This window comes from Pelodiscus sinensis, chromosome 30 (assembly GCF_052426305.1).
Source record: "Pelodiscus sinensis isolate ZL-2025 chromosome 30, ASM5242630v1, whole genome shotgun sequence".
Classification (NCBI taxonomy): Eukaryota; Metazoa; Chordata; order Testudines; family Trionychidae; genus Pelodiscus; species Pelodiscus sinensis.
Genome location: NC_143081.1, coordinates 13524292 through 13537220, shown reverse-complemented (window position 1 = coordinate 13537220; position 12929 = coordinate 13524292). Strand labels below are relative to the sequence as shown.

At 48.1% G+C, this 12929-nt stretch overlaps 2 protein-coding genes and 1 pseudogene across 2 annotated transcripts; 1 reads left to right on the top strand and 2 right to left on the bottom strand.

The window, feature by feature from the left end:
* Positions 1–312: 312 nt before the first annotated feature.
* Positions 313–1257, top strand: LOC102446800 (olfactory receptor 5BS1-like). Its single transcript, XM_075912165.2, has one exon. The coding sequence runs from the start codon at positions 313–315 to the stop codon at positions 1255–1257; it is 945 nt and encodes a 314-aa protein (XP_075768280.2).
* Positions 1258–7562: 6305 nt separating this feature from the next.
* LOC149521256 (olfactory receptor 14C36-like) lies at positions 7563–10644 on the bottom strand (annotated as a pseudogene).
* Positions 10645–11180: 536 nt separating this feature from the next.
* LOC106731298 (olfactory receptor 14C36-like) lies at positions 11181–12171 on the bottom strand. Its single transcript, XM_014579801.4, has one exon. The coding sequence runs from the start codon at positions 12114–12116 to the stop codon at positions 11181–11183; it is 936 nt and encodes a 311-aa protein (XP_014435287.3). The 5' UTR covers positions 12117–12171.
* Between the last annotated feature and the right edge of the window lie 758 nt (positions 12172–12929).

Below are 12929 nucleotides of genomic sequence, written 5' to 3'. Positions count from 1 at the left end.
AGGGATACATTTTTTGAGGTGTTCAGCAACTTAATGGGATTTTCAAGGGTCTAGTGGTCTAGTTCCCAAAGAGCTCCAGCGAGGAGCTTTCAAAATGTGTCCCTAGGAGCCTTGGCACTTTGGAAAATCCTGCAAAGTACCTGTCTGCACCTTTAAGTGTCTAAATCCTTTTGGCAAATGGACCTATACCTGCTAATTGCCAAGGGGAAATGCTGGAGCTTGGAGTGGTACAAGAAGATGTCCGGATTGAAAAGTGCTTCTTGGTGATGCATTTCTTTCTGTTCTTACAGATCAAAAAGTTTTGCTGAATAAATGACCATGGCTAACCAGACAACAGTGACCGAGTTTATTTTCCTGGGGCTGTCCAGTGACCCACAGATGCAGAAGTTCCTCTTCGTGGTGTTTCTACTTATTTACCTGACCACCGTAGGGGGCAATGGGGCGATCATGTGGGTAACACAGGCAGATCCCCACCTGGGGTCCCCTATGTACTTCCTCCTCTCCCATTTGTCCTTCTCAGATATCTGCTTCTCCTCAGCCATTGTGCCAAAGTTGCTGGAGATCCTCCTATCAGAGCGGAAAACCATTTCTGTCAGCAGCTGCATTGCCCAGATGTTCTTCCTCTTCCTGTCAGGATGCAGCGAGGTGTTCATTCTCTCAGCAATGGCTTACGACCGATACGCCGCCATCTGTGACCCACTGCATTACATGACGACTATGAGCAAACGTGTTTGCTGTCAGCTGGTGGCTGGTGCATGGCTGATCGGATCTTTGTATGCCCTCAGCAATGTAATCCCTTTGTCAGCCTTATATTTTTGTGGGCCCAACACCATTCACCATTTCATCTGTGAGCTGCCCTCCCTGGTGGTGCTGTCCTGCTCAGAGACATTCACAAGCAACACGGTGTTTCTCACCTCTGCCATGGTGGTTGGCCTGGTCTCATTCTCCTCCACTCTGGGCTCCTACATTCATATCCTTGGCGCAATCCTAAGGATACGCTCTGTGGAAGGCAGGCGTAAAGCCTTTTCCACCTGCAGCTCCCACTTCATCGTGGTGGGTTTATGCTATGGGACTAGCGTTTTTAGGTATTTCAGACCCAACTCAGCTTCCTCGGTACTGCTGGATGACCTACTGTCCATCCAGTACAGCATCTTAACGCCCATGTTAAACCCAATCATCTACAGCCTGAACAACAAGGAGGTGAAGGCAGCTCTGAGGAGACTCTTGAGGGCAAAGAACCATCCGGCTCCCAGGTAACCCAAAGCCTCATGTGGCTGAACATCCAATAAAGAAGCAGAGATGTTAGTAACCAGTGGAGCTTGTCATCAGGTGTTGGCCGTGTGTGAGCCATCATCAGATGTGGGCCATTCCCCCTGTGCCTAGACTGCCAGCTCCAATGGATCTGCCCCAAACCACAGACCCGCTAAGCACTGAGGGCTCCTAGCCAAGTGTTAATGCCATGTCATTGCTAGAAGCACACTTAATGCATGTATGTCCTGCGACAGGATCAGTCCCACTCCTGGGCCCCAGGTCCCTGTTCAGTCCACTCACAGTCTAAGTATGGCGGCACGGGTCCTGCTTGTTCTTATTGGCGTTTGGGCTTCTCCCCATTGGCTAAAAGGGTGTTGAGTGCTCCAGTCAGCCTGGGCTGGATCAGTCCTGCCTGGCTACTGGCTGGGCTCTCAGTCTACTTGGAGGAGTCCAAACCTGCTCAGTAGGAACCCCTCGCCTATCCTGTTGTCTCTGGCAATGCTGCTGTTTCCTATCTCAGATTTTCTGGTTCTTTTGTGATCAGTTATGGCTTCTCTCCACCTTACTAGATACTCCTCTACCCGTCTCCTCTACCACCCATCAGCAGGACCCAAAAAGGATCCAAATCACCTGACCCTTAATTGATTTACAGCAGCCCCATCCCAGGTGTTTCCATTCTGGCCTTTCTAGTCTCAAGTTAGCTGTACTTGCCTACCCTGAAGCAACCCTCTCTCCCTCTAACCTGCTCTGTCACCACCCATGATGATGGACACAGCTCAGTCAGTTCTCGTAACTGACCAAAGACATCCCCTCTGTGACTATGCACTGATACACACAAATATCAGAGGGGTAGCCGTGTTAGTCTGGATCTGCAAAAGCGACAAGGAGTCCTGTGGCACCTTATAGACTAACAGATGTATTGGAGCATAAACTTTCGTGGGCAAAGACCCACTACGTCAGATGATACACACAAGCTATCTATGGCCCCTCCAAAGTAACCAGTTACCACCCTTTGCTGTGGTTAGCTACCAACATTTATCCCATACATACTGGTTCAATCCTTGACTCCTTGAATTCATTAAAATGTGTAAGTAGGGAAAAGTTTAGATAGTCCATCAGATTTTATTGTTTTCCTTGTGTGGGGGTTTGGAAACCATGTCTGGTTAATTGTTTTTTCTCTTCTCTTTTGTAACTAAGAATTTCAGGTCAGGGAGAAACCCTGAGTCTATTTCAATCCATGGCTTTTAACACCCAGTCATTTACTATGCATGTAACAGTGGTTTTGTTTTAATAATACAAATGTTTTCTTTTTGTCCTGGTTAACCAGTATTGGTTGATTTTTTTGTGTCCTTAAACCTACGTGCCTAAGCACATTACCCAGGAGAAGCAGGGGCCCATTGTTCTCTGCAGATTATCTCTGTTTGTTTTCCCAACTCCAAGCAAAATGGAGGTTGGGGCTGAGGAAAGAACTTTGCCTGAGGCAAGGGATTCCAATTATTTTCTTCCCTGGAAAAAAGGTTTATTTTATATTTTTATATACACTTGGTGGTGGCGGCAATCAGTCTTTTTCTTTTTGGGTTTCAGGGAAACTGAGACTGGACAAGTTTGTCTCTGAGAGTTACAGAGACAGTTTCTTACAGAGCTTATTCTGCTAGCCAGCTCTCCATAACCTACACTCAGGCTGTGTCTAGACTGGCATGATTTTCCAGAAATGCTTTTAACAGAAAAGTTTTCTGTTAAAAGCATTTTCGGAACAGAGTGTCTAAATTGGCACAGATGCTTTTCCGCAAAAGCACTTTTTGCGGAAAAGCGTCCATGGCCAATCTAGACGTGCTTTTCCGCAAAAAAGCCCCGGTCGCCATTTTCGCGATCGGGGGGCTTTTTTGCGGAAAACAAATCTGAGCTGTCTACACTGGCCCTTTTGCGCAAAAGGTTTGCGCGAAAGGACTTTTGCCTGAATGGGAGCAGAATAGTATTTCCTCAAGAAGCACTGATTTCTTACAGTAGGAAGTCAGTGCTTTTGCAGAAATTCAAGCCGCCAGTGAAATCAGCTGGCAAGTTTTTCCAGAAAAGTGGCTGATTTTCTGGAAAAACTGGCCAGTCTAGACAAAGGCTCAGAGTGCCAGGTTGGGGAATTCAGCCATGACACCATCTTTATAGTAGCTTTGGCTGAAGAAGCTACCCAGTACTGTTGGGCTCTGATTGGGTGAGCTTCACCTGGGTTTATGGAGTGGTAAACCCATTCAATACATCCTGGGGTGGCTGAAAACATCGGGGCAAAGCTGGTGCACAGTTCCTGGATCTGCTGTTGTTACTCAGAGCCGAGGTTCATGGAGAGGGTTATCTCTTCAATGTCACCCTTGCCTGTCCTGTGGTAGTAGGCTCCTTCAGACCACTCAGCGTCATCTCTCTCGTGGGCTGTGAACTGAAGAACCCTGAATTCTAGGGACTAAAAGGGCTTTAGACAATTATCATGATATACCTTAGGCTTAGGGTTAGGGTCTGGGAATGCTATGAGGCAATTAACTGCTCCTATGCTCTCAAGCCGTAAACATTCTATCCCACGATGCTTCCACCTTATTGGTCTGAAGCACCTTCAAGACCATGACTTTCTCACCGAACTCGAAGGGATGCCCTCTGGCATATTTATCATACCAGGATATCTGTTCTTGCTGAGCATTCTGTAAGTTTTGTTGAGCAAGGGCTAAAGAGTCCCTGACAGTGTTTTGCTGTTTGCCTACAAAATCCAAAATGTTAGTGCCTGGAGAAAGGGGTAGCCCTCTCCCGTTGCTGTTACACTCTCTGCAACGGTCACTTAACTTCACAGCCATAACAAGTTCAAAGGGTGAGAATCCCAAACTGGGATGGGGTACAGCTCTGTACGCAAATTGTAACTGCTGCAACACTAGGTCTCAATCATTGAAGTGTTCATTTACAAATTGGCATAGCATCACTCCCAGAGTTCCATTACATTTCTCCACAAGGCCATTTGTCTGGTGAGGGTAAAGGGAAGCAACTGAGTGGTTCATCCCATGAGCTTCCCAAAGTAATTCCATGGTCCCTACCAGGAAGTTAGTGTCTGAATCCATTAGGATCTCAGAGGGCCAGCCTACCCTGGCAAAAATAAGCTCTTGGCCATGTTGTTCCCTAGACCTACTGTTTCAGGCCATTGAGTGGAAAAATCCATGAAAGTCAGTATGTACTCTTTTCCTCTGGGTGTTCTGTTAAGGAAAGGACCCAGACTACCCACAGTCACAAGCCAGAATGGAACCTCTATTATGGGAGTGGTTGGAGAGATGCCTTGACCTGGTCTTGGGGCTCTCTCACTCACTGGCATACCTCACAAGACCGGACAAAACTAGACACATCCTTGCCCATTGTCTCCTAGTTGACTTTCCCAATGGGTCCTTGGTTCGGTTTACCTAGGGTACTCGTGAACAACTGTCTCTGAGGATGCTTGTCCTCCTGGTGCCCACCAGAAGAGTCTCTTTGTATAAAAGTCTCTTTCTATCACAAACCTGGACCTGTTAAAAGAGCTTGAGAGGCAGTGGCTTGCTCCAAAAAGTTCACAGTCATTCATGTTTTCCCCAGGTATTTCAGCTGCCACTTCTGCTAAGCGTCCACTGGGTTGTGGTCTCGGCTCCATCATGTACTGGTCTTTGGGGATGTTGTACCCAAGACAGGCCCTTTCAAAACAATACTAAACTGTTGAAGATAGCCAAGACCAAAGCAGACTGTGAAGAACTTCAAAAAGATCTCACCAAACTGAGTGATTGGGCAACAAAATGGCAAATAAATTTAATATGGATAAATATAAAGTAATGCACATTGGAAAAAATAATTCCAACTATATATTCAATATGATGGGGGCTACCGGCAGACTCCATGTCCCCCCTCCCACCGGCTGGCCCCTTCAGAAGTCCCTAGCAGGGCCGTCCCACAACATTTTGGCACCTGAGGCGGGGAGTTCAAATGATGCCCCTATGCACCCTCGCTTGGGGCAAAACTTTGAAAGGTCTCAATTCTGCCTCCTTCCTGTTCTACTCCTCTCATGGCTCTGCTCTGCTCCCTACATATGCACCAGCAGCAGACACAATTTTCTACACTCTGGGTCCTAGTGGCACTCCTCCATACACAGTCTGGCACCTGAGGTGGCTGCCTCAGTTCGCCTCATGGTAGGGCCAGCCCTGGACCCTGGCGGGTTTGCAAGGCCTAGTGGTTTCCTTCTCCCGCCTCAGCCATGACTGCCGAGCTCCTCCTTTCTACTTCCACTGCCTCGGAGATCACAGGAACTGAGTGCGGTGCCGAGCAGGCACATCTACGAGACTGGCGGGGGAATGCTGCACTGCCTTGCTCCTCTCCTCCCCCAGCCCCTGCATGCAGCCCACTCTCCCGCAGCCCAGCCCTTGCATCGCTCCGCTCCCGCCAGCCCTGAATTGCAACACGTCCCGCCGGACACGGCCTCTGCGTTGCAGCCACACCCCAAACATGCAGCCTCTGCATGCAACCCCCCCAGCCCTGCATCGCTCTACAGCCCTTGCATTGCAACACCCCTCCCCCCTGGTGGGGGGATTGCATGTCCACCCCTCTGCCCCTCCCCCACTCCTGGGACCCCTTTTGGATGCCCCGCCCTGCGAGGGCTGCCCCCTGCCCAGGACTCCTCCCTTGAGTGACGTCACTACCCTCCTCCCCTTCGTAATATGGGGCTTGAAACGGCTTTTTTGTTTGTTGTTTTTTTAAACCACGCAGCCGTTAAAAACGGTTGGGTGGGGGCGAAATGGCGGGAAACTGAGCAACGGTTTCGCGCGCGGGTCACGTCTCCGCGCACGCGCCGCTGCTGCTTCGGCTCGCGCGCGCGCTTCCCCTCCCCAGCGCGAGAGCGCCCCCGCCCCCGCCCTCTCGCGCCTCCTCCCTTCAGCGTCCCGGGGCGCGGGGCGCCGCGCGCCGCCTTTTGGCGCCGCGCGCCGTTTCAGGCAGGGGAGGGGCGCGGGGGAGGAGTGGGACGTACCATTGTAAAGAAGGCGGTGGGGAGGGGAGAGAGAAGAGAAGAGGGGCCGCGGAATCCATCCAGCGCTGCAGCGTTTGCTAGCAAATAGTGTCACGAGGGGCGGGCATCGCAAAATAAGTCCTCAAGGGCCCCAGCCGGCTGTTTAAACACAATCACCCCCCCCCCCCATCTGTGGAAATGGTTGGGTCCGATTGGTCTTCCTTGGCTTCCACCACAGACAAGGGGGTGGGGGAGGGGCAAGGCAGTGTGGGGGAGGGGCAAAGCAGTGTGGGGGAGGGGCGGGGTCTGGCCAGTAGGGGGCGTCCCTGGTGCCCCGCCCTTGGGAGAGCCATGTCACAAGGGCCCCCGTACGGCCGCTCCCTGGCCCACGCCCACGGGGCACCCTCACGCCCGCGCCTGACCCACAGGAACATGGCACCCAGGGGTGCCCACTCTCTGGCCCACCTTAGCAGGGTACCCACCCACCCACTCCACATCAACAGGGCACCCCCACACCCACCCTTGACCCCTGTCAGAGTGGCACCCATTGGCTCCCAGTGGGATCATGGAAACATGAAAACAGCACCCACGGGTCTGCTCCTGCTCCAGAGTCCGAGGCGCACGTGGTATTCTCGTCCATCCTCCCCGTTGACGGAGAAGGTCCAGATAGGGATCGTTACGTTTTGGAAGTAAATGCAGAGTTGTGAAGGTGGTGTTGGAGAGAGGGACTCTTTGACCATAGGATGTTGTTCTTGACACAAGGATTGCTAGGAAGAGACGGGATCCACCTAACGAAGAGAGGGAAGTGCATCTTGCAAACCTGTTCAACTCTTTACACTGTCAGTACTGGGTTTTAAATTGGTATGTAATAGGCACAACCATGATTTAATGTGTAATTAAAAATAACGAGAAAAATAATGAAACGTGTCAACAAATGTTTCCATAAAATAAAACAAAATTAAAAAGAAACAATGAAGGAAATACACTCTTATACTCCAAGCCCCAAAAGGAGAAGAGTCAGGGACTTCATGAAGTCCACCAGTAATTTTGCTCTGGTTTTTGATATTCTATATAACATTCTTTGATAGCATGATGAGATTCACAGTATGAATCCCAAAGACAGATAGGTGTATAGGTAGATTTATGGATATACACTGACTTTGATTTCTTTATACAGGTGTAATTCTAAAGTAACTCAGTTAATGGCATTGGAGTTACTCTTGATTTTATGAATTCATAAAGAGATTGCAGCCCATGTTCTCAAAAAGATAACTTTGTCTTCAGTTGATTATATGTATTAAGAAATGCAAAATGAAATCACATTTTATTTCTTGATCAACATCACCCAAACAATAAGTTTCTTCAATGCATCTTTGATCTCCTTGTTCCTCAGGCTGTAGATGACCGGATTCATCATGGGAGGCACCACAGCATAGAGAACACCCACCAAGAGATCCAGCTGGGGTTGGGTTTCAGGTACTCAAAGCATCCAGTGCAAAGTAACAAGGAGATCACAGTGAGGTGGGGGAGGCAGGTGGAGAAGGCTTTGTGCCGGCCCTGCTCCGAGGGGATTCTCAGCACCGCTCTGAAGATCTGAACATGAGACACAATGATAAAAACAAAGCAACTCACAGCTAAAAATGCACTAAAGGCAAGATGCCCAACTTCAGTAAGGTAGAAGTCAGAGCAGGCCAGCTTGAGGAGCTGGGGGATTTCACAGAAGAACTGGTTGATGATGTTGGACTGGCAGAAGGGTAAACTGAAGGTGCTCCCAGCGTACAGGGCAGAATAGACAAGACCAGGCCATTTGGACACAAGCTCCCCTGTTCATCTCTCTCTCGTAGTGCAGGGGCTGGCAGATGGTGACGTATCGGTCGTAGGCCATGATATTGAGTAAAAAAACATCAGTTGCAGTGAAGATGAAAAAGAGAAAGACTTGGGTGGCACACACAGCATAAGAAATTACCCTGGTGTTGAGGAGGGAGTTGACTATGGATTTGGGGACGGTGACAGAGACTAAGGCGGGATATGATAGAAGTATGTAGAATCATGAGTGGTGTGGAGAGGGTGAATAAAGAAAAGCCATTTATTAGTTCCCATAATAGAAGAACTAGAGGACACCAAATTAAATTAATGGGTAGCAGGTTTAAAACTAATAAGCAAAAGTTCTTCTTCACGCAGCACATAGTCAACCTGTGGAACTCCTTGCCAGAGGAGGCTGTGAAGGCTAGGACTATAACAGAGTTTAGAGAGAAGCTAGATAATTTCATGGACGTTAGGCCCATAAAAGGCTATTAGCCAGGGGATAGAAATGGTGTCCCTGGCCTCCGTTTGCGAGAGGCTGGAGATGGATGGCACGAGACAAATCGCTTGATCATTGTCTTCAGTCCACCCACTCTGGGGCACCTGGTGTTGGCCACTGTTGGCAGATAGGCTACTGGACTAGATGGACCTTTGGTCTGACCCAGTACAGCCATTCTTATATTCTTATGTTCAATTTGACCCATTCCCCAACAGGGCTTTCTGTTGGGGGACAGTTAACATGGTTTCTGTAAAGGGATCACGCCATACTAATCTGCTTGGCTGTGTCTAGACTGGCAAGTTTTTCCTCAAAATCATCTGCTTTTGCAGAAAAACTTGCCAGCTGTCTACTCTGGCCACTTGAATTTCCAGAAAAGCACTGACTATCTCATGTAAGATTGTCAGTGCTTTTCCAGAAATACTATGCTGCTCCCTTTCGGGCAAAAGTCTTTTTCCGAAAGACTTTTGCGCAAAAGGGCCAGTGTAGACAGCCCAGTACTGTTTTCCGCAAAAAAGCCCCGATCGCGAAAATGGCAGAATACCGCGTCTAGATTGGCCACGGACGCTTTTCCGCAAAAAGTGCTTTTGCGGAAAAGCATCCTGTCAATCTAGACGCGCTTTTCCAAAAATGCTTTTAACGGAAAAGTTTTCCATTAAAAGCATTTTTGGAAAATCATGCCAGTGTAGACGTATTTCTTAAGCTTGAGTTCTTTGAGAGGGTCAACAAATATGTAGACAATGAGGATCTAGTGAACATAGTATACTTAGATTTCCAGAAAGCATTCGACAAGAGCATTTCCAGTAGATCTAGAGAAGTGACTATTCCCCTTTATTCGGCTCTGGTGAGGCCCCATCTGGAGTGGCGTGTCCAGTTCTGGGCCCCCCACTGTAGGAAGGATATGGAGAGGATCCAGCAGAGGGTGACCAAAATGATTAGGGGGCTGGAGTGCATGACCTATGAGGTGAGACTGAGGGATTTAGGTTCATTTAGTCTGCAGAGGAGAAGAGTGAGAGGGGATTTGATAGCAGTGGTGGTGGAATCTCCATACCTGGAGGTTGTTAAGTCTCAGCTTGTCAAAGCACTGGCTGGGTTGATTTAGTTGGGATTGATTCTGCCTTGGGCATGGGGCTGGATTTGATGACCTCCTGAGGTCTCTTTCAGCTCCATGATTCTATGATTCTATGACAAGATCTCTCACCAAAGGTTCTTAAGCAAAATAAGTTGTCATTGGATAAGAAAGAAGGTTTTTTCATGGATTTGTAAATGCTTGAAAGACAGGAAACAAAGGGTAGGAAAAAATGGTCAGTTTTCCGAATGGAGTGAGGTAACTAATGGGGTCCCCCAACGATCTCTCCTGGGACCAATCCTATTCAACTTATTTATAAATGATCTACAGAAAGGGGTAAACAGTGAGGTGGCAAAATTTGCAGATGTTACTAAACTGCTCACAATAGTTAAGACAAACGCAGACTGTGAAGAGCTTCAAAAAGATCTCACCAAACTAAGTAGTTGGACAACAAAATGGCAAATGAAATTTAATGTTGATAAATGTAAAGTAATGTACATTTGAAAAAAATAATCCCAACTATACATATAATATGATGGGGACTAATTTAGCTACAACTACCCAAGAGAGAGATCTTGGAGTCATTGTGGAGAGTTCTCTGAAAACATCCACTCATTGTGCAGCGGCAGTCAAAGAAGGTAAATAGAATGTTAGGAATCATTAAAAATGGGATAGAGAATAAGACAAAGAACATGTTATTGCCTCTATATAAATCCACAGTACACCCACATCTCGAATACTGTGTACGGATGTGGTCACTTCATCTCAAAAACGATTTCTTGGCATTGGAAAAGGTTCAGAAAAGGGCAACAAAAATGATTAGGGGTTTGGAACTGGTCCCATATGAAGAAAGACGGCAGGGGTGGGGCACTCACATAGCTCCAGAAAGGTGTCCTTCCATCTAAGGAAATTCTGGAGCCACTGCTGGCTACCCCACCCCTCCAGGATGATCTGGTCTCACCATTCAAATCCGGTGTCGAGTTGCCAGAAGCGGCGGTGCACGATGTGCATGGGAGGGTGCGTGGGGTCGAGTTCCATGAGCAGCGCCCGGAAATGGGTGAGGAATTGCCCCAGAATGAGTTAGGGGTCCTCCTTCTGCAGAGCCATGAAGGCAGCCTGCAGAAACTACAGCTGGAGGTGCACCATGACAGATAAGAGCTCCAGGATGAGAGGGCTGCCCTGATGCCTTGCCTGAAGTGCTTCCCGGTGGCCTTACATGCAATTCAGGGTCCAATGAGTGTGGAGGCTTCTATTTTGAAAGATAGATGGGCATTTGCTATGTAGACACGCTATTTCCAAATACTCCATTTCCTCCAAAATAGCTTATTCCGAAATAAGCCTGCAGTATAGACCTGCCCTAAGACAGGTGGCCTAAGACTTATGGTCATACCTTGACTTTGATCTCGTTTATATCAGTGTAATTCTAAATTGATATCAGTTGAGTGAACCGTGATTTTATAACTTCATAAAAAGATTGTGGCCAATGGTCTCAATGACATAACTTTTTTTCATCAGCTGATTATATTGATAAAGACACGCAAAATGAAAACAGAGAGTCAACGACCAATGATCATTTAATTCTTGGAGAATACCCTACACCCAATAAGTTTCTTCAATGCTGTTTTGATCTCCTTGTTCCTCATACTGTAGATGACTGGATTCATCATGGGAGGCACCACGATATAGAGAACACCCACCAAGAGATCCAGATTTGATTCTGAGCTAGAGGTGGGTTTCAGGTAGGCAAAGGACCCAGTACAAAGAAACAAGGAGACCACAGTGAGGTGGGGGAGGCAGGTGGAGAAGGCTTTGTGCCGGCCCTGCTCCGAGGGGATTCTTAGCACTGCTTTGAAGATCTGAACATACGACACAATGATTAAAGCAAAGCAATTCAAAGCTACAAACACACTAAAGGCAAGGACACCAACTTCATTGCTATAGGAGTCAGAGCAGGCCAGTTTCAGTAGCGCGGGGATTTCACAGAAGAACTGGTTAATGACGTTGGACTGACAGAAGAGTAATCTGAAGGTGTTCCCAGTGTGCAGGGCAGAGTACACAATACCAGTGATCCAGGCACTTGTGGCCATGTGGACACAAGCTCTCCTGTTCATTACTCTCTCATAGTGCAGCGGCTGGCAGATGGCGATGTACCGGTCATAGGCCATGATGGTGAGCAAGGAAACATCAGTTGCACCAAAGATGAAATAGAGAAAGACTTGCGTGACACACCCAGCATAAGAAATCACTGTAGTGTTCAGGAGGGAGTTGGTCATGGATTTGGGGACAGTGACAGAGATGGAGCCAAGGTCAATAATGGCCAGATTCCCCAGGAAGAAATACATGGGGGTGTGAAGACGATGGTCAAAGACAATGGCTGAGATGATGAGAAGATTCCCCATCAGGGTTGTCAGGTAAAGCACCAAGAACACCACAAAGTGCAAAACCTGCAGCTCCCGGACATCAGAAAACCCCCGGAGAAGGAATTCGGTCACAGTACTTCGGTTGGACATTTTCTTCTTCGGTTCACAGTGTGGTGGCTGCGGAGAGAAGGGCACAGACAGGAGTGGGGATTCGAGAGATACATAGAACGGCCCCTATTCCCCACAGTGATCTCTTGTGATGTAGGTGTCCATGATGCACAGCGCCCTTCCCAGCGACTCAGTGGGGTGATGAGTTACCACACAGGTGTCTATTGGCCTGGCTCCCGTTCAGTCCATGGAGCTGTATCCGTTTGCACCATCTGAGGATCGGGGTCAGGACATGGCTGGATAAAATGTGGTGTGAAGGCTGGAGCAAAGCACAATCCCAACACAACTGCTCTAGCTGGGACAGATCCCCTCTTCCTGTGAACAGCAGGCTCTGGACACGGGCATCAAACTAAAATGCTAAAATATCAAAAGTGCCTGAAAATCACATTCTGGGGAAATGACATCCAGTGATTCAGTATCCTGCATGGCAGGTCATATGTCATATTCCATTGCCACACCACATGGACATCCGTCTGCCTCTGTACTGGTTTCTGAGACAAGATCCTGCTTCTATCTGTCTGTACCGATGGCTCGTAACAACACTAGCAACTTCTCTTCTGTATCATTGCCTCTGTCCCTGCCTGCCTGTGCAGCTCCATGGCTGGCAGGAGATCTGGGATCTATTCTCTCTGCCACTCGATGACCACTCGAGGTCCCTTCCAGTCCTAGTATTCTGTGATTCTATAATTAACTGCTGGCCGATGGCAGCTGTGAGGAGTGGGAAGAGGACGGTTTTTCAGAGATGTGTTTTTATAATATTCAGCATCCCACTGATTTAATATTTTAAAGCAAATT